The sequence below is a fragment of the Heterostelium album genome, assembly GCF_000004825.1.
Source record: "Heterostelium album PN500 unplaced genomic scaffold PPL_scaffold8, whole genome shotgun sequence".
NCBI lineage: Eukaryota > Evosea > Eumycetozoa > Acytosteliales > Acytosteliaceae > Heterostelium > Heterostelium album.
Genome location: NW_008805070.1, coordinates 1,178,598 through 1,196,689, shown reverse-complemented (window position 1 = coordinate 1,196,689; position 18,092 = coordinate 1,178,598). Strand labels below are relative to the sequence as shown.

Below are 18,092 nucleotides of genomic sequence, written 5' to 3'. Positions count from 1 at the left end.
CATTCATTGTTAGGATTCTACAATCAAACCACAGTTTTAAGAGATAATTCGATTTAAAAGAAAGTGTGTGGTGAATTGGGGTTGTCTACAAAATCAATATATATTGTGTTGGTGTGTGTTGAATTTGTTTGGTGTATGTTCACACCAAGCCAGAATATTGTTGTATGTGTGTTGTTGTATTCTTCGAGATGATAGAATTAAGTATCTACCTCTTTATTTTCGCTATTGATTTAAAAAAAAAAAAAAAACCTATCTTTCACCACAACACTACAGAACACTTTAAATATACTATATAAATAATTATTGATGTGTAACCAATGAAAATGACCATTATTAGTAGTAAAACGTCAGTAATAAATAATATTGAGAAACAAATGATCCAAAATTATTTGAAAAGCAAGAAGTAACTAGTTATTTATGTTTGTTTCTGATTCTTCTTTTTCTTATAATTTTAGTATGTAATTGTCAACCGTTTCATTGATTAGTTAACTAATCATTCTAACGGAATAGTAATTATAATTTACTGCCTTATATATTAATTTTAATAATATTTTTATTGATAAGTTGATTTTCAAAAACAAATAAAGAATCATTGACCTATGATACATCATATATTAATAGAGTTAAAATAGATAGAAACAAGAATAAATGATGATGTTATAATGATGGTGTGATTGGTGTAAGAAAAAAACAATGAGTATCAATGAGCTGTTGTAATCTCACCCTAAAAAATAAAGTGAATTAGTGCCCAGGCTGATCATCATTTTCCGACTATTAATAAAATCAACTACACCGAAAGAAAACAGCAAAAAACAACTAAAAAAAATGAAAAAAACAGTCGAACATTATAATTTTTTTTCAAAAAACATGTTGTTTACCCCCTTTTTAATTAAAAAATAAATTGAAAAAAAAATAATTCAAAAATAAAATAAATAAATCAACTTAATTCAGTTAATGTTATTGTGTATTTTAATTAATCAGATACATAACCCGCCCTAATGATATAAATATATCTTTTTTTGATTGTCAGCAAATCAAATAATAATCAATCAACCAATTAAATAAATATCCAAATCAAAACGAACATCAACACTATTATTATTATTATTATTTAATTTTTATTTTATTTAATTAATAAAATCTAGATAAGATTTTATTAAATATATTTATTTATATAATATAAATTATCATAATAAATAATTAATTAAAATTATATATATATATACATATATTTATGTCTTGAAATAATAATAAATAGATTTGGAAATAAAATTTTTTTTAGAGAGAAAATCTTTAATTATATATATTATATTTACATATAGATGTCATCATTACCTTTTATTCCAAATGAAGGTGATACTCTAGATACTATATTTGTTACAGTGTCGTCTAGTTTCACTCTGGTCGGCTGTTGTTTTATTATATTTAGTTATATCTATTTCAAAGAGCTTAGAGAGTTCAATCTAAAGTTGGTTTTCATTCTAACGCTCAATGATCTCGTAATTTCACTTATATTCTTAATCAGCACGCATATCAGTAGATCGTACTCAGAGATCGTACGAGAAGCACTTCCTTTCATATGTAGTGTGCCCGATACACTACTTCACTATTTCTTTATATCCTCGTTCTTTTGGAGTGTAGCAATTGCTCATACATTACTTCAAGGTAAGAATAAATAATGTAACAACTAAATCGCCGTTCTTTATTTTGAAAATAACTAACTAGGTACCTTTTTGTAAATTAATTAGTAATTGCATATAATAATATGAATGTTGAATCTGTATATTATAAATTCTATCATATGGTTGCATGGGGTATACCTTTCCTCTTGATATTCAGCTTATTCCTAACTCGATCACTACGACATGCCGATTGTAGTCGTTTTGATTCATTGTATCCACATCTTTTGTTCTTTATTCCGCTTCTGGTGGCACTGCTCTACAATGTGGTGGTTTGTGTAATCGTCACTCGAAAACTCAAGAAAGATTACAGTCATTACAAAGCACACTCTCTGAAGGATACGAGCATTGCAGGCATCGCAAAGACTAGTAGTGCGAGCAGCATTGTTTCATCGTCGTTCAACGAATTCGTAAAGATTGTAGGAACACCAAAAATCGTTAGAACATCACTGCTTTTCTTGATATCGTTTGCATTCTGCTGGCTCTGGTCACTGGTTGTCGTGGTGCTTATCATCGTCAATCCGCTTGGTTGGCACGACAGCCCAACGATGACATTCTTCCTTCGCATGTCATACATATTCACACCGCTTCAAGGATTCCTAAACTCACTAATCTACGGTCTACACGAAGATCTCTGGATCAAGATGAAAGAATCCATGAGAAACCGATGGAACTATTGGGTCGACCCAAACAATCACTACATTGACGAGTACAATCCCGAGCAACCTTCATTCAACTACGAAACCTATTACGAGGAGTATTCAGATATACATAGAAGTGCGAGCGGTGGAGATATCTTTATTTTCAACAATGATAGTACGACAATCAATTAATTTGTATAAATTGTTAGCTTAAAACCATCATTTTAATAATGTCTTTTTTTATTTGTATTTAATATTTAATTTGGAAGAGCAGATCTATAGAATCTACTAAAGTTTGCATTTGGTTGAAATTGTCTAAAATTAATTGTACTATTGTTAATGTTTTGTATTTTAGTTATTTTGCCTCTAACTTTTGTGATATTAATGATTCTAACATGAGTAATTTGTTTTAGCAATGGATGACTCAATGTTTTGAATATAGCATTAATGTCAACAGGATAATCTAAGGTGAATTCAAAGAATCTGATCTTCAATTCCGAAAAGTTGGGATTAAGCTTAGCAAATTGAAAAAGGAAGGGAAGTTCACAGGTGTTGTTCAGTGTAATCGAAGTCAAGTAAGGTGATGTTTGCAAAATGTTCCATAATTGATCACCTTCACTAAGTCGAGCTCTGTATTTGTCTGGTAAGACCAACTTTCTCAAGTTTGACAATTGTAGAGGTATATTATTGTAGTACATTTCATATCTGTATTTGGTTATCAAGGAAAGTTGGTCGATCGATACATTGGTGAATTTTGAATGTTCAAATGTTGTAGAGATCTTCAAATTAGGATATGAATTTCGAAGCTGAACGAGTTGTGACATAAAAATACTATGTTCAGTAGTGCTCTTGTTGATTGATTTGAATTTAAATGATTCCAATCGACTTAAATTTGATCTGTTGTTTATATAACTCTCTAATTCACTAATATATTTGAACACAAAAGTTATAGATTTCAAATTTTTTGGGAAGTCATTAGTTTTTAATGTTCCCGAATTAAAAGTGAAAGATTCGAGATTGTCTAGACAATCAGATAGGTGAGAATCTGGAATATATTCGATTTCAGAGCCAGCCAAGTGAAGAGGTGTTCTCTTGAATAAACAAAAAGTTGAACCAATATCATTGATTTTACTTGAAATTCTAATGGTTGGATTGGCAATATGAGAAAAAATAATAGAACAACAATTGTGGAATTGTTTGGAAACTCTTGAGAGATCGACTTTCCATTTTGTATCAAGATACTTGTCAAATAACAATGGTGTGATGATTTGTTTCCAAATCAGGGTGCTTAAATTTGGTAATGGTGTTGTGCAGCAAGTAATCTGATTCTCTGGCAAAAATCGGTTGATATACGAAAAAGAATAATGATATCTAACAAAATCGATTAAACCAGTGGGGTAAGGGAATTTGAATAGTTTAGGGATTATATTTGGATTGTGATTTTGAATCTTTTCAAATAATTTAAATCCCAAAGAAAGGAATAGATTACTCCTAATAATAACAAGTAGAAAATTATAGAAAAAGAGTTCGATGAAAATGGAAACATTTTCGATACTTTCAATTTCCAAGAGAAATTCCATTGATTCATAAATGTATAACATTGAAATTTTTGGAACAATAAAACGTAGAATGTCCAAAAGGTCGGTACTTGAAACATGAAGTCGAAGAAGGAATTCGATAATCTTAAAGTCGAACTTCTCTAATCCCTTTTTGATTGCAGAAAAGACAACATCCATTTGTTGTTTTTCTTTAAAGAGTAATGTAGAACTCGATATGAGGAATGGTAGTTTATGACGAATAAGATCTGACATTACTTTCTCATTTGACAAAATAAGTTGTTCAAATTCAAGACTGAATGGTTCGAGTGTATTAAGAACATAACCAGTACCACCAAGTGACTCTAATACTTCAAAGCAAAAATCATTGGACAATGACTCTAACTTTAAAAGAGAATAAAAGACTATCTTTAATAGAGTTGGGTTCTTTTCTACTCGAAAAAGATAAACCAATGAGTGAACTATCGATTGATAGTTTGGTTGAATTGATAGCCCGACTTTAATGTCGCCTATGATTGGAATCAATTCTAAAAAATGATTGTAGAGATTTGAGGGAATAGGAATTGCATGTTGTCTATATATACTTATGAGTGTAAGTTGTTCCAAAGTTTCATTTTTGGAGATTGAGTTAATTAAAATCTCTCCAAACTCTGATGTAGATAGTTCTGTATTGGAAGGATCATCAGCCAAACTAAAATTCGAATCCATTTTTATCAAAGAATCAATGACCAAATCCAACTGTTCAGAAGTAAAAAGTTGGTTGATGAATGGATTATTTGAAATTGATTCACCTATAGTACAAGAGCTTTGTAACAAATCATTCTTTACCAATAATATAAAGAATCTTAATAAACAATCGAGATTAAACTTTTTAGAGATGTATCTATTGGAAAAATGATCTTTAAATTAGTACTTATTGATAATTAATATATTTAATAAACTTACAAATATAAATTTATATAGTTGGTGCTTTTACTTTCAGTATTTGATTGATCATGGAGAATGAGTACCAGTACTTGCATCTTTACTTCAAATGCCCAATTTTTGGTACACTCTGAAAAGAAATCGCTCATTGGTAATGATTTGTTTAAGAATGAATATCTTTGATAATCCTCAATGCTGAGTTGAGTTTTGTGTTTGAGACTCGATAAAAATATGTTGGAGTACAAATATAGAATGTCATCATGTTCACAAAACGAAAACAGATATTTGGTGATATCTGGATTTGTAAAAAGTGATGAGTGGAGCGCATTGGAGATGGTCTTTACAACAATTCTAGTATACTTGAAACGTTTGAAGAATGATGAAATACATTGTTTTACCTCAAAGAGATTATCGGTATCGATAGGCGAATTAACCTCTGGATCAAGGTTGATCATTAACTATTAAAATTTAATTGTTAAATAGACTTGTATTCTCTTTTAGATCTAATATTCTATCAAGTAATACATACCTCTAATACTTTAGAGATTAAATGAAAATCATTGCATTTGATAAAATCTTGGTCATTGATTTTAAAGTATGTAGGAATAATTTGTTTTAGTTTGATAATTGGGAATTCAATGTTAGTTAGTGTCATTGTTTGATCATAGTTCTAATTTAGTTTTGAATCAATGAATTATCTTATGATCAACAATTTGCTTTTTTTTATTCAAAAATGATCGATCCTTTGTCCTTAAAAAAAAAAGTAAAAAAATAACACTACACCAATCATATTTACCCCTATTTTTTTTTTTAAAAATGGAATTTTTATTAAAAGTCTATAAAAATTTATAAAACTTGCATCATTTGGTTTAAAACTATAAAGATTAATAATGTTGTTTGTGAGTTGATCATGGTTTACCATTGGTATTTCGATTTCAGCGGAGATGATTTTCAATTTTAATGATTTGATCGATTTGAACTCTTGTTGTTCCAGTGTTTCGAGCAACTTCTTTGCTTGTATCTCTATTTTGTCAAATTTCACTGAGTAAACTACAAACTTTACTGATAGTTTTGAAAATCGTTTGTTTGCCAACACCGGCTCTATGTCAAAGCAATTGATAAGTGAAACGGTTTCCAGCTTTGGCGAAAGATCGATAATAGCCGAGAGATGAGGTTTGGCTGTGGAATCTTGAAGTGACAGTTTCCTGAGGTTGGTCATCGGGGACAACGCAAATAGATTTGTAAAACAATTTCCAAGCTCCATTCGATAGATAAGATCCTGTTGACTGGGTGACACTTCAAAACTGATATCCGAATAGTTGTGCTCTGGCACCTTCACTTCAATATGTAATTTTGGCTTAGATTGTTTGAGACTGTCCAGTAGCGAAAGAGAATGGTAATAGTGTGTCAAGTTCTTGTAGGTAGTATAATATTTACCAAAACCATCACCATCGTAAACTATAGATTCCAATCTATCGTTGTCATAATGTCGGATGAATTGCTTCATGAAATGAGGTGCTTTATATCTTATCTCATAACTAAAGCTGTAAGACTCGTCATACTGTTGCTCTTCACAGAAATTACCTTCTCTGTCGAAATAGGAAAACATTCCAATGCACGTAACTAATTTATCATCTTCTTCATCATCATTATCATCATCATTATCATCTTTATTATTAGTTCCAATGTAATCTGTTTCCCTAAATCGAATATTTCTAAGGTTCTTTGCTTCGATAAAAATTGATTCTACAACATGTTCTTCGTCCCAGATACAATACAACTGAGTTAGAGATTCGAGTGCAACAAGACAGGCTTGTTTGTACTTCTCTGGGATGAAGACAAACTCTGTGTTTCTGAGGTGGAGTGGTGCATTCTTGAATAGACAATATGTTTTTCCTATGTTGATTTCACTTAATATATGGATGGAAGGAATCGGGCTACTTGATAGAATCGATGAACACCAAGAGTGCATTAACTTTGAAACAGTTGATAACTCTACTATCCATTTCGATGTTGAATATTTATGATGAATAGCCAAACTAATTATTTCCTTTATAATAAGATTACTAAGATTATTACTATTCCGATTGTTGTTGCTGATAATGATGGAACTGTAGTTGATAATGCTGGAATTGGTTAGCTTTTCTAGTTTTCTAATATTTCTACACCCTATGTATGGTGTTACTGATTGTATAGGTAGTCGACTACTGAGGAACTGAAGATAATCCTCTGGGATGAATGTGTGTTGGAATACATAGAGATATGATTTGATGATGCAAACAATCGACTGGCAATCTAATGAATCCATAGAGAGAAGTGAACTCCAAAACATTTTATAAAAGACACCTCCTCGACGAGAAGATAGTAAAGCTAAGGATTTGATAACCAAAGGTTGGAGTGTAGGTTCTACTCTCTTTTGAACAAGTTGTTCTTTGATATCAGTTGCTCCAGCAGAGAGAGTACATTCCAAAGTGTATGGAATTTCCAACGACTTTGATGGATACACTGACAATAACGAGATTGTCTCTAATCTCCTGAACACAATGCATTCTGTAAGAAGAGAACCTAATTGAATCAAAGTTTGGTTATCCAAACGATTCAAATAGTTTAATATTGATTGGGTATCAACATTTGTAAGTGATCGCTCAAAGATATAGCGCTCCGATAGGAAACTAAATGATTCGAATAACAATGACAGTGAAATATCGTTGTTATGTCTTTCCAATCTAAAGTTGTCAAAATATTTCTGAACCACTTTGATAGTCTGTTCAGTAACGTTGACATGATCTTTGATCAATCTAAAAGGTTGAATAAAGTCTTTTAGACAAGTAATAGAACTAGTTAAATATCTAAGAAATAATTGCAAATTAATTAAATTTGAAAGAATAACTTTAATAATAAGTAATATGTTTACTTACGATAATAGATCTTGTAAATGTGTTGATAGATCGGTAACTTTTGATGGATTCTCTGTGATGATGGCAAGCATTAATGGATACTTTGATTGGTCACTGATTTTAGAATCACCATTTTTGATTAGCTCTGAGATTACAATTGATTCTATTGGCATTGATTGGTTCACCATCGAATAGTGTTCCGTTAGACTATTTCGGTTGATGACGGTATTACTACTAGTACTACTACCACAACTATTATATAATAGATTCAACAAGAAGTTACAGAGATTACCATCACAGATTGTCTTTAGGTATTTTAAAAGTCTAACATTGAATATTGATCGGTTGTGTCTGTAGAAATACTCATTGTCTTCAGCTGACAGATCTGCTTGACCAATGAAATCTGATAATAATACCTTTAGTTTTGGTATATCATTATCAACTTGAGCCTTTTCACTATCTTCATATTCAACATCATATCGATACAGCAACTAAAACAATGATTATAATAATAATAATAATAATAATAATAATAATAATAATAAATTCAAATTAACACCATAAAATTAAATTCTGATCATGATTAATATGATAGTAATAGTAACATACATTTATTAAAGAATAAAGGTGTTGATTTTGCTCATGATCATTGTTCAAACAATGATAAGACACCCCATTACTTTTGCTTTGCTGAATCTCTGCTTCGATTTGCTTTAAAAATAAATTATTCATTTACAATTAAAATAAAATTTGGGTGCTAACGCACCACTCTTTTAACGATTTAATGAAAAATTTAAAAATACCAAGAATAAAATTTAATTTAAAATGGTTGTTGATTAAATTTTGATTGGATTGATCAAATTTTTCACTTTTGATTTATTTAATTTGTTGTAAGTAACTTTTAATATAAATATGGTTTCCAAAAAGAAAAATAAAAGATCACATAAAGATATAACAAAGACACCTAGCTCACCATCTGATAGAAGTGATGACAATGCACCTATAGATACTGATACATCGAAAAATTTAGATCTAATTAACCAGCTACTTAATAATGGAACTGATATCGATGATCTCTATCTAAAGGTAAGTAAATATATATAAATATAGGATTTTTAGAAGATTGCTAATTTTAAAATTAAAAAAACTTTGAAATACTTTTGGAATGCATTGTATTTAGTCTGCAAATATTTTTGATAGGATGTTTAGTTCAACTCTGAGACATGCACCTGGACTGAGTGATGATGATGATGGAGATTTCCATCTTGAAATTCTGAGCGAATTCTCACAATTGATGAAAGCTATGGAGCCATACTGTGACCTTGAAGAACAACAACAAGATGAATCACACACAATCACCGGTCCCCAGGTTTTTGGACAAGTAACCAACACCCAAGCCAAACTACCAAATAGAAGTGAGAGAAGAAAAAGAAAATAAAAAAAGAATAATAAAAATAAAAAAAAAGCAATCGATTGTAATTGGTCGTTTGGTTTTGAACCACTGTACTTATATATATTTTTCTATTTTAATTATTTATCTGTAGAATTTACAAAGTGAAAAATCTAGTGGTTTAAAAGTTTGAAGGTTGATGATGTTGTTTGTCAGGTGGAATTGATTGATCATTGAACTCCGAACTTTGTTGCCATTTGGAGGACCGAATTGAAGTTCAATCGTTAGTTTAACCAACTGGATGGATTGGTACTCTGGTCGATCCAGAATCTCAAAGATTCTATTGATATCGGCAAGGGTGATGTTTTTCTTTGGCACCTTTCTTTGTTGCGAACTATCAAAGGTGAATTTGATTACCAACGTTGAGATATCTCTGGATTGCAAGCACTGTAGATGCTCCTCTTTGAGTGAGTTGACAATCGTATACTTTCTGATGTTCGGTGCATTGTTGAGGATCTGCATGATATTGTTACTCGGTGGTTTCTTGTAGTCGTGAACGAATCGCGCCAAGCTGAGGAGCTGCTCCTGTTGTGGTCCGCCAAATCTGAGTGGTGCTTGGTTATATTTGTTGGTGAACTTGGTTATGAGCGATCGCTCTTCAGAGTTCACCTCAAAATCCAGCTCACAATCCGGTACGTTAACATCGATGTGCAGCGTTGGCATAGAGTGCTTGAGGACGTTGAGCATCGGCAGTGAGTGAAAGTAGTGAGTTGCACGATGGTCGATAACATCCTCCTTGTGGTTGTGAGTACCGACATACTTTACCACCTCCAGCTTGGCGTTGTTATAATGATTGACGATCGATTTCATAAAGTGATTGGCTTGTCCGAATGTCCAGTCATCGGTTCCATAGCCGTGGCCATAGTTGACAGGATACACCTGGCCAGTGAAATTGCCTTCCCTGTCAAAGTTTTGTGTTACTCCACTGCATCTATGGGTGGTAATGATCTGCTTGGTTGTTTTCGACAGTTTTCTACCAGAGTTTTGTTGGTTGACTATCGATTTGTTGATGCTGGTTTGCACGATATTGAGTACTCGCAGGTCTGTGGCGCCTATCAACTCCCAAACTATCGATCCCTCATGTATGCAACTGTAGAAATACTGTGTCAACGACTGCAAACTATTGAGACACACTTGCTTATATTCATCGGGTACAAACTGTATCTCTGTGATTGCCAAATGCAATGGTGGTATCTTGAAAAGACAGTAAGGACGACCAACATCTATACGACTCTTTATCTCCAAAGAAGCAACCGGATAACTAGATAGAACCGTTGAGCAAATCTGATGAAACTCCTTTGATACCGTTGACAATGCCATCTTCCATTTAGTATCGATATGTTTATCAAACATTAACAACATTACAATATCTTTTAAAATCATAAAGTTGAATTGTTTACTACAACAAATATTATTATTGCGATTATTATTGTTGTTGTTGTTGATAAAGAACTTATAAAGATATTCTAAATCATCTATATAGGTAATAATATTGGATAGTGGTAATGTTTGGATTTTCGAGATGAAGCTTGGATTGTGTCTGGCTGTCTTGAATATCAATTCCTTGAGAATGTCTTGATTTGGATGTGCAATGATGACGTCGTACTTTAACTTGAATAGCTCCTCAAGGTAGAGTGATAGGAATTCGATGTTATCGGTAACAGAACTATCGTTAACAACAAACTTTCTTGCATTTACAGTCGTCATACAATAGTTTATGGTGTCCTTTGGTGAACTGGTAGCCATGATAAACTCAACCAATTCCGAGGAAATGCTAGAACGCTCTGCAAATACATTCTCCATGATAAAAGCAACATTGTCTTGCGTTAGACATGACGCCACACTATTCCAGTAATCTTTTCTAATTTTGAATGTGTGAACAAAGAAATTATCTGTCAACTTGTAATCTACATTATATGTATAACTTGAACTGTGACTATACATATTATTATTATCGCTATTCTCATCGCTTTGAACATTCCCATTTCCATTACCATTTCCATTAGCATTAACGTTTGTATTAGTAGTGGAAGTAGTAGTAGATTTGCTGGTTCTCTTTGCAGATGAACGTTTGTTGTTGTTGTTGACAATCGAGATATTACAATTATCTTTGGTAAAGAACAATTGGAAGAGATCTCTATATCTATTGTATACTTGTACTACGAATTGTTTATCCAGTGAACTTAGTATACATAGATACTGGAAGATCAAGTTGATAAACTTGATGTTTTGTTTGAGGTGATAGAGATATACCAGTGACTTGATGACCGATTGTTGATACTGTGGTGTCACTCTTGTTTGAAAGATCGAGTACAAGTGATGCCTTGGTACTTTGTTCAAGATGTTTGTATAGAGATTATCGGTGATTGTGAGTGATCGTGATTGATAGAGCTCTACGACTGCAAGCGACTCGAGATCGCTAAACGACAGACTCTTGCTCATCAGCTGATCGATCTCCTCTGACATCAACACAGTTCCATCCAAACCACTGATAAACTTGTAGCGTGAATCGATATCTATTCTCGATGTGATAAGCTGTACCAATTCTGCCTCCGACCATATGAAACGACCAAACAACTGACTTGCCATTGCCAATGACATCTGGAATCTGTCATCTCGCGCCAGTCTCGCCATGTAATCCTCCGAGTTGTATCTACTCAAACTAGATCTCACCAATGAGATATTGTATTCATTCACTTCAAAGTAATCTTTAAGCATTCCAAAATATCTAATAAACTCTACAAATGTTATAACTGAACATTTAGAATACATAAAACTATCAAATGAATCTTAGTCAATGGTTTGTTTGAATTTCTATGCTACGCTATGTTTATACATACTTTAAGATATCATTTTTAATATTATTATTATTGTTGTTTAATGAGAGTTTAGAGAGAATGTCAGCGTTACTATTTAACATTGCAAGTATCAGGTTGGATACACTTGGATTTGATGTTGTGTCGTTGTTGATCATTTCAATGGCTAGCGATTCAATGTTGAAACACTGATTGATATTGGTGTAGTGTTGGCAGAACATCTTTGAGTAATAGCGATTCTGGTAGAAAAGGATGTTCATAAACTGACGACGCAAGTCAGTCTCACCACAGAATGATTTCAGATAGTTGAGATATCGACAGTCTTCAAACAACAGACAATTATGATGATAGAGGTCTTTGTACTCTGTTTCGTCATGTGGCTGATAATAAGTAAAGAAACTTGCTAAACCACTTTTTATATCAGACAATCTTGAAGCAATCAATTCATCTTGATACAATTGATTATCATAATCAAAAAGCAACTATAAATTTGAATCAATCAAACATTTATAAATGTTTTAATTAACTATTATTAATAATCTCTATTAATTGTTAAACAACAACAACAACAAACCTTTGTAATAAAATAAACAATATCATATTGATATGTAACATCTCTATAGAATCTTTTAAAATAATCGGAATCTTTAATCAATACAACTAGTGGATCAATATATGTACATCTTATATTTTGAATATAGTTATTCGTACTATAATTATTATTATATACAACATTATTATCGCTATGAATAAATGTTAACATTTATATTTTATATTCTTAAAGTGGTTTAATTATAATAATAAAAATAGTACTATAAATATAAATAAATGCCATTTTTGGAATGCAATGTGTCAAAAATAATAAATTTTTTTTTATTAGCACAAAGTTTTTCATCAAGTGAATATTACAATAATTAAATTTAGAAAATAAGGTGATTTCTCCTTCTTTCTTTCTTTCTCGGCAGAGTTGATTTGTTTTGCTTTACTTTATAGTTGTTTAATTTTTGATTCAGAGAGATTGGCTATCTCCTTTGCAATGGCAAGTGAAGCTGTTGCAGATGGTGATGGTGAATTTCTTACGTGAAGAATCGGCTTGTTGGGTGGCTGATCAAAGACGAAATCCTCGACGATCTCACCGTCGGAACCCAAAGCCTGTGCTCTTACACCACTGCCTGCATACTCAATCTGATCGACTTTGAGGCTGGGCATGTACGGCGTGAGAGTCTTGAGAAATGCCGCTGGCGAAACGTCGCGAACAAACTCATCGACACCACGACGCCAGTGTTTCAATGCCAACTTTGGCAGACCACTCTCCATCAGCCACTCATAGATATCTTTAAAGTTGAAATCGCTGTACTTGTAGCCTTGGCGAGAGGTAGCCAGCACGGCATTCGGTCCCAACCAGATCTCACCGTTGATTCGCTTGGTGTAATGTGTTCCCAAGAATGGGAAAGCAGCGGGTGGCACCGGATATACATTTCCTTTGATCAGATGACTGTACTCCTTTTTCAACTTGAAGAAACTACCTCGGAACGGCACAATCTTTGGCTGCTCCGCTCCATATGATTTCACAGCGACACGATCACTATACAAACCGGTACAGGTAATTAGAAACTTGGCAACTACATCACCTGTTATTGCACCACTGCCACTTTTAATAGTGATTGTATTGCTCTGTTGATTATAGTCGAATTCGTCGGCTTTGAAATTCAACTTGATCGTGCCACCCAGTGATTGAACGTCTTTTCCGAGTTGTTTGGCGACCAGTCCAAAGTCGGTGATTCCAGTGTTGGGCGAGTAGATGGCACGCAACCCACTGACATGCGGCTCAATACGCTTGATTCCCTCAGAGTCGAGCATCTCCAGGCCTTCGACACCGTTATCAACGCCACGCTTAAAGATCATCTCTAGCTTGGCGATCTCCTCCTCGGTGGTGGCGACAATCAGCTTACCGCAGCGCTCATACGGAAGTTTGTTGCGCTCCAAGTACTCATACATCAGTCGGCAGCCCTGAGTGCAAAGGCGTGCACGTGCACCCGGCTTGTAATAGATACCGGAGTGAATAACACCAGAGTTGTGTGAACTCTGCTGCATTCCTATCTCTGACTCCTGCTCGAGTACCACCAGTGACAAATTTGGATTTCTCATTAGCAATTCTCTTGCTGTTGCAACACCAACAATTCCACCACCTACAATCGCAACATCAAATGTATTTCCATCACTTCTTCTTTGTTTAGTTGTAGTACTACTACTACTACAATATAATCTCCTAGTAGTTCCAATGTTAATTGGTTTTATAACTGATTTTCTTAAATTAGAAACTAACATTTGAGTTCAAAAGAAAAAATAAAAATGACAATAAAAATTTAAAATTAATTAATTTTTATGTTCTGATCAGCACACTGGTTCTTTAAAATCATCGATCTATATCGATTTATATTAAACATAAATAAAGTGCCACCCTTTAAAATAAACAAAATACTCTAAATCAAATATTTTTTATGCTCCTTTTTAATTAATTATGATCTTTTTTTTCTTTAATAAATCAATAGCTAAATGTATTAATAAAATTATAATTATTTAGGATCTCTAATAATAATGAAGAAGAAGTGTTACTTGAAAAAATTAATCACATAGAACTTCAAAAATTTAATAAATAACTTAGTAAACATTTGTTAATTATTTTCAATTATAATTATTCCCAAGAAATTTTCAAAATAAAAAAAAACGTACAGAAACCAAATAAAGAAAACACTCACTTTTTTTAGAACCATTGTATCGTTTGAGTGATTAATAAGAATAAATTGGGTAGAACCTTTATACCGTCATGTCTTTAAAGACAATCATTGATAAACAACAATAATCCATTATTTTTTTTATCCAAATTTTTTTTTGTTCATTCATATAAATATTTAAAAACAATGGATGAATAAATTTGAATAATTATTTAAATATATATAGATAATAGAATCAAGATAGGATAGATACTTGTAGTTTATTTAATAATTAAATTTTGATTATTAAAAAAATATATTTATATGTTGAAACGGAAAGAGTTATTTTCAAAACACTGCTCAGTGGTAATGGAACTGGCAGTGATATTGTTGTTGCTGATGGTTGGTGTTGCCAACGCCGGTACTTGTATTGAAGGTTATAGAGAAGGCTATTATTCACAGTTCAGCTATTACAAAGATTCCGCTTTCATCACATACAAATGTGTTGGATTTTCAACAACAGATGACAGTGGACAGAGTGTATGTAGTCAATGCCTCAGAACGATCAGCACCCTAGGTATCATACTGATCGTTATCGGTGTAATACTAATCATGCTATTGCTCATGATTGCACTCAAGAGACAACATGCCAAAAGTGCAAATGAACGTATAGCCCAACTCAATGCCCAACTCAACAACAGAAGATCTAACGACAACAATCGCAATGAAATTCCAATGTCACCTATCCGAAGACCACCCACCACCAGCAACAACAACAACAATAACAACAACACAAACAACAACAACAATAACAATCAATTGAATTCTGATTTTGTTCAAATCCCACAGATAAATGAACCATCTCCACAAATTGTAATAGAACTTACTAAAGCTACCGATGAAATAGATTAATTTAATAAATAATCTTAATCAATAAACATGTAAAAATTGTATACTTAATCAAATATTTCTGTGTGGTCTGCAGTGTGGGTGTGAAAAAAAAAATTGAAAAAAAATGAAAATGAATAAAAGACAAAAAAAAAAAATCGAAAGTAAAAAACTAATCATTATTTATATTCATATCTGATTGATTCATTTATTAGATTCTTATTTATTATAATATAAATATATAAAAAAAGAAGAGAAGAATAAACAATGAATTATAATGGATATTCAGTTATTTTGTCGACATTGAAATTACAAGGATCGTTGACAAGACCACAGATTTGGCATTTGGTTAGACAGAGCAATCTATTTCAATCGTCACTCAACTTTAAGAGTAAATTGGATACTCTGCTCAGCACAGAGAGAATCAATAGAACATCAGAGTATCAATACGATGCCAAGCGTGGTAAGGAGATGAAGAATCTCTTCAAGTACAGCTTTATAGATAGCCACGAGAGAAATCAATCGATCGGCGACGACATCCTCGATCGTGTTAAACAGAGCATCGACCAAACACTAGAGTCACAGCGTATCAAGACAGAACTCGATATTCAAATGAAAGCCAAACAACAAAAGGAATTGGAAGAACGTAAATCAAAGATCGTCGAAATCAAGATACAAGAAAAGAAGAAGAAAGACGATCAAGAACAACAAAGAATACAACATGCTTTGAAAAAGAGTTCAAAAATGTATAAAAATTAATAAATTACCAATTAGAAATAGATAGATATATATATATAAAATTAAACAAAGATAATCTTTTTTTTTCTTTTTTTTTAATACTAATTAATAAATAGTATTATATTTGTTTGTTTTTTTTTATTTTAATTTATATTTTATTGAAGGAACTATACAGTTTTATAAAAATTACACTATACATTTATATTTATATTATGATTACTAAGTACCAAACCATCTAATAGAATAGTTTCTTAAATAAAAATGCCATTAATAATATAAAAACAAATACTATTAATCTATCTATATTGGTAGTCGATGGTCTTGTTATTGATTCAATTCTTCTTGTATTGATATTAGTTGTTGTTGTCGTTGCATTTGTTATATTATTATTATTGTTACTATTATTTTTTATTGATGCTGTTGTCGAAGAAGATGAATTTGATGTTGGTGCTGGTGGTAATTGATCTACAAGTGTATTTGGTTGATTTATATTTCTTTTAATTATGGTGGATTCCTCCTCTGTTGTTTTATCATTGTTCTGTTGTTCTTGCTTTTGTTCTTGTTGTTCTTGTTCTTTTTCTTTTTCTTGATGTTCTTTTTCTTGTTCTTGTTGTTGTTGTTGTTGTTGTTGTTGTTGTTGCTGTTCAGTTGCGGTGTTTGTTATTGACGATGAATCTTTTGATTCTGTATTTAAAGAAGTTGCTGTAGCTGTTGTTGAAGTAGTAGTCGTCGTTGTTGTTGTATTATCAATAGTGACTGTAGACTCTTTCTTTACTACTTCAGGCAGTGCAGTCTTGTTGTGAGTTCCACACTTTGAACAACTCCAATTGACTGATTTCAAAGCTAATGCTTTTCTCTCGGCAGCTGAATAGTCAAGTGCGCCAACTGCGCCTTTTCCCTCTGTGATCATGAATCCTATCAATGCAACTAAAACAGTTCGAACTAATAAGATGTAACAATAAGTAAATGTTAGTGAAATTCGATATAATTGCTATTACTATAATAGTCTACATCTACATACTACTCCAAGAAGGTTGCCATGTCTCAGGATGATGTGCTGATATCGATAAACAAATCTTGACACCAGCTTCAAATCTACCATTGGGCTGTTTAATAATAATAAAAGTTTGTTAATTAGTTAGTTCGCCAAAGATATAGATATGATATGATATGATTAATAACACATACAGTTAATAAAACAATGTTGGGTGGTTTAAATGGGTAGTCTGGAGGTAATATGATTCTACCATGATAGATTCCACCTTCAAACTCTGTATCTTGAGCACCTCTGATTGTAAAGTGCCATTCGAATATGTTATCTTCCAATGGGAATGCTGTATAATCAGGAGAAGAATCTTGCTTGATCTCCTGAGTCTCTCTCATAATTCTTTTAATTGCTGAATTATTTGTATTCATTTTTTATTTATAAATATAGATATAGTGTTTATAAATATTATATTTCACTTTTGATAATCTTTTTTATCTTATATTATCAAAAATAACCAAAACATAAATATTAAATTTTAAGGATTTAACTAACTAAACTATTATTATTAGTAATATTGATAGTTTGTTTTTTATGTTTTTTTTTTTGTTTGTTTTGTGTGGTAGGTAGGATATGTGAAGGATGAATTGTACAATTATTATTTTATTTTAATTTAATTTTATTTTATTTTATTTTTTGAATATTGGTCGACCAAAGAAGAATGTATTCAAACTAGTTATTAATTGTTGAATTAAAAATGAATTAATTTATTAATAAAAAGAGTTTTATAATGCGTCACCTCAA

The 18,092-nt window shown here is 31.9% G+C and overlaps 9 protein-coding genes across 9 annotated transcripts; 4 read left to right on the top strand and 5 right to left on the bottom strand.

The window, feature by feature from the left end:
- Positions 1 to 1,322: 1,322 nt before the first annotated feature.
- On the top strand, positions 1,323 to 2,512 carry crlE (G-protein-coupled receptor family protein; the record flags this gene model as incomplete). The annotated part of the gene is made up of 2 exons (XM_020578931.1): positions 1,323 to 1,665; positions 1,749 to 2,512. The coding sequence occupies 2 exons, from the start codon at positions 1,323 to 1,325 to the stop codon at positions 2,510 to 2,512; spliced, it is 1,107 nt and encodes a 368-aa protein (XP_020430770.1).
- Positions 2,513 to 2,577: 65 nt separating this feature from the next.
- Positions 2,578 to 5,455, bottom strand: PPL_08100 (uncharacterized protein; the record flags this gene model as incomplete). The annotated part of the gene is made up of 4 exons (XM_020578930.1): positions 2,578 to 4,759; positions 4,822 to 5,019; positions 5,161 to 5,258; positions 5,330 to 5,455. 4 exons carry the CDS (start codon positions 5,453 to 5,455, stop codon positions 2,578 to 2,580), a joined length of 2,604 nt encoding a protein of 867 aa, XP_020430769.1.
- A 68-nt stretch (positions 5,456 to 5,523) lies between these two features.
- PPL_08099 (uncharacterized protein) lies at positions 5,524 to 8,429 on the bottom strand (the record flags this gene model as incomplete). The annotated part of the gene is made up of 5 exons (XM_020578929.1): positions 5,524 to 5,550; positions 5,660 to 5,823; positions 6,238 to 7,526; positions 7,719 to 8,188; positions 8,307 to 8,429. 5 exons carry the CDS (start codon positions 8,427 to 8,429, stop codon positions 5,524 to 5,526), a joined length of 2,073 nt encoding a protein of 690 aa, XP_020430768.1.
- Positions 8,430 to 8,609: 180 nt separating this feature from the next.
- PPL_08098 (uncharacterized protein) lies at positions 8,610 to 9,135 on the top strand (the record flags this gene model as incomplete). Its single annotated transcript, XM_020578928.1, has 3 exons — positions 8,610 to 8,783; positions 8,817 to 8,869; positions 8,898 to 9,135. The coding sequence occupies 3 exons, from the start codon at positions 8,610 to 8,612 to the stop codon at positions 9,133 to 9,135; spliced, it is 465 nt and encodes a 154-aa protein (XP_020430767.1).
- A 96-nt stretch (positions 9,136 to 9,231) lies between these two features.
- PPL_08097 (uncharacterized protein) lies at positions 9,232 to 12,726 on the bottom strand (the record flags this gene model as incomplete). Its single annotated transcript, XM_020578927.1, has 3 exons — positions 9,232 to 11,923; positions 11,988 to 12,445; positions 12,538 to 12,726. 3 exons carry the CDS (start codon positions 12,724 to 12,726, stop codon positions 9,232 to 9,234), a joined length of 3,339 nt encoding a protein of 1,112 aa, XP_020430766.1.
- Positions 12,727 to 12,950: 224 nt separating this feature from the next.
- Positions 12,951 to 14,291, bottom strand: PPL_08096 (uncharacterized protein; the record flags this gene model as incomplete). The annotated part of the gene is made up of 2 exons (XM_020578926.1): positions 12,951 to 13,297; positions 13,490 to 14,291. 2 exons carry the CDS (start codon positions 14,289 to 14,291, stop codon positions 12,951 to 12,953), a joined length of 1,149 nt encoding a protein of 382 aa, XP_020430765.1.
- Positions 14,292 to 15,076: 785 nt separating this feature from the next.
- PPL_08095 (uncharacterized protein) lies at positions 15,077 to 15,589 on the top strand (the record flags this gene model as incomplete). Its single annotated transcript, XM_020578925.1, has 1 exon — positions 15,077 to 15,589. One exon carries the CDS (start codon positions 15,077 to 15,079, stop codon positions 15,587 to 15,589), a length of 513 nt encoding a protein of 170 aa, XP_020430764.1.
- Positions 15,590 to 15,832: 243 nt separating this feature from the next.
- Positions 15,833 to 16,324, top strand: PPL_08094 (uncharacterized protein; the record flags this gene model as incomplete). Its single annotated transcript, XM_020578924.1, has 2 exons — positions 15,833 to 16,028; positions 16,185 to 16,324. The coding sequence occupies 2 exons, from the start codon at positions 15,833 to 15,835 to the stop codon at positions 16,322 to 16,324; spliced, it is 336 nt and encodes a 111-aa protein (XP_020430763.1).
- Positions 16,325 to 16,398: 74 nt separating this feature from the next.
- Positions 16,399 to 17,719, bottom strand: PPL_08093 (ubiquitin-conjugating enzyme E2; the record flags this gene model as incomplete). Its single annotated transcript, XM_020578923.1, has 4 exons — positions 16,399 to 16,404; positions 16,593 to 17,230; positions 17,325 to 17,409; positions 17,492 to 17,719. 4 exons carry the CDS (start codon positions 17,717 to 17,719, stop codon positions 16,399 to 16,401), a joined length of 957 nt encoding a protein of 318 aa, XP_020430762.1.
- Positions 17,720 to 18,092: the final 373 nt, after the last annotated feature.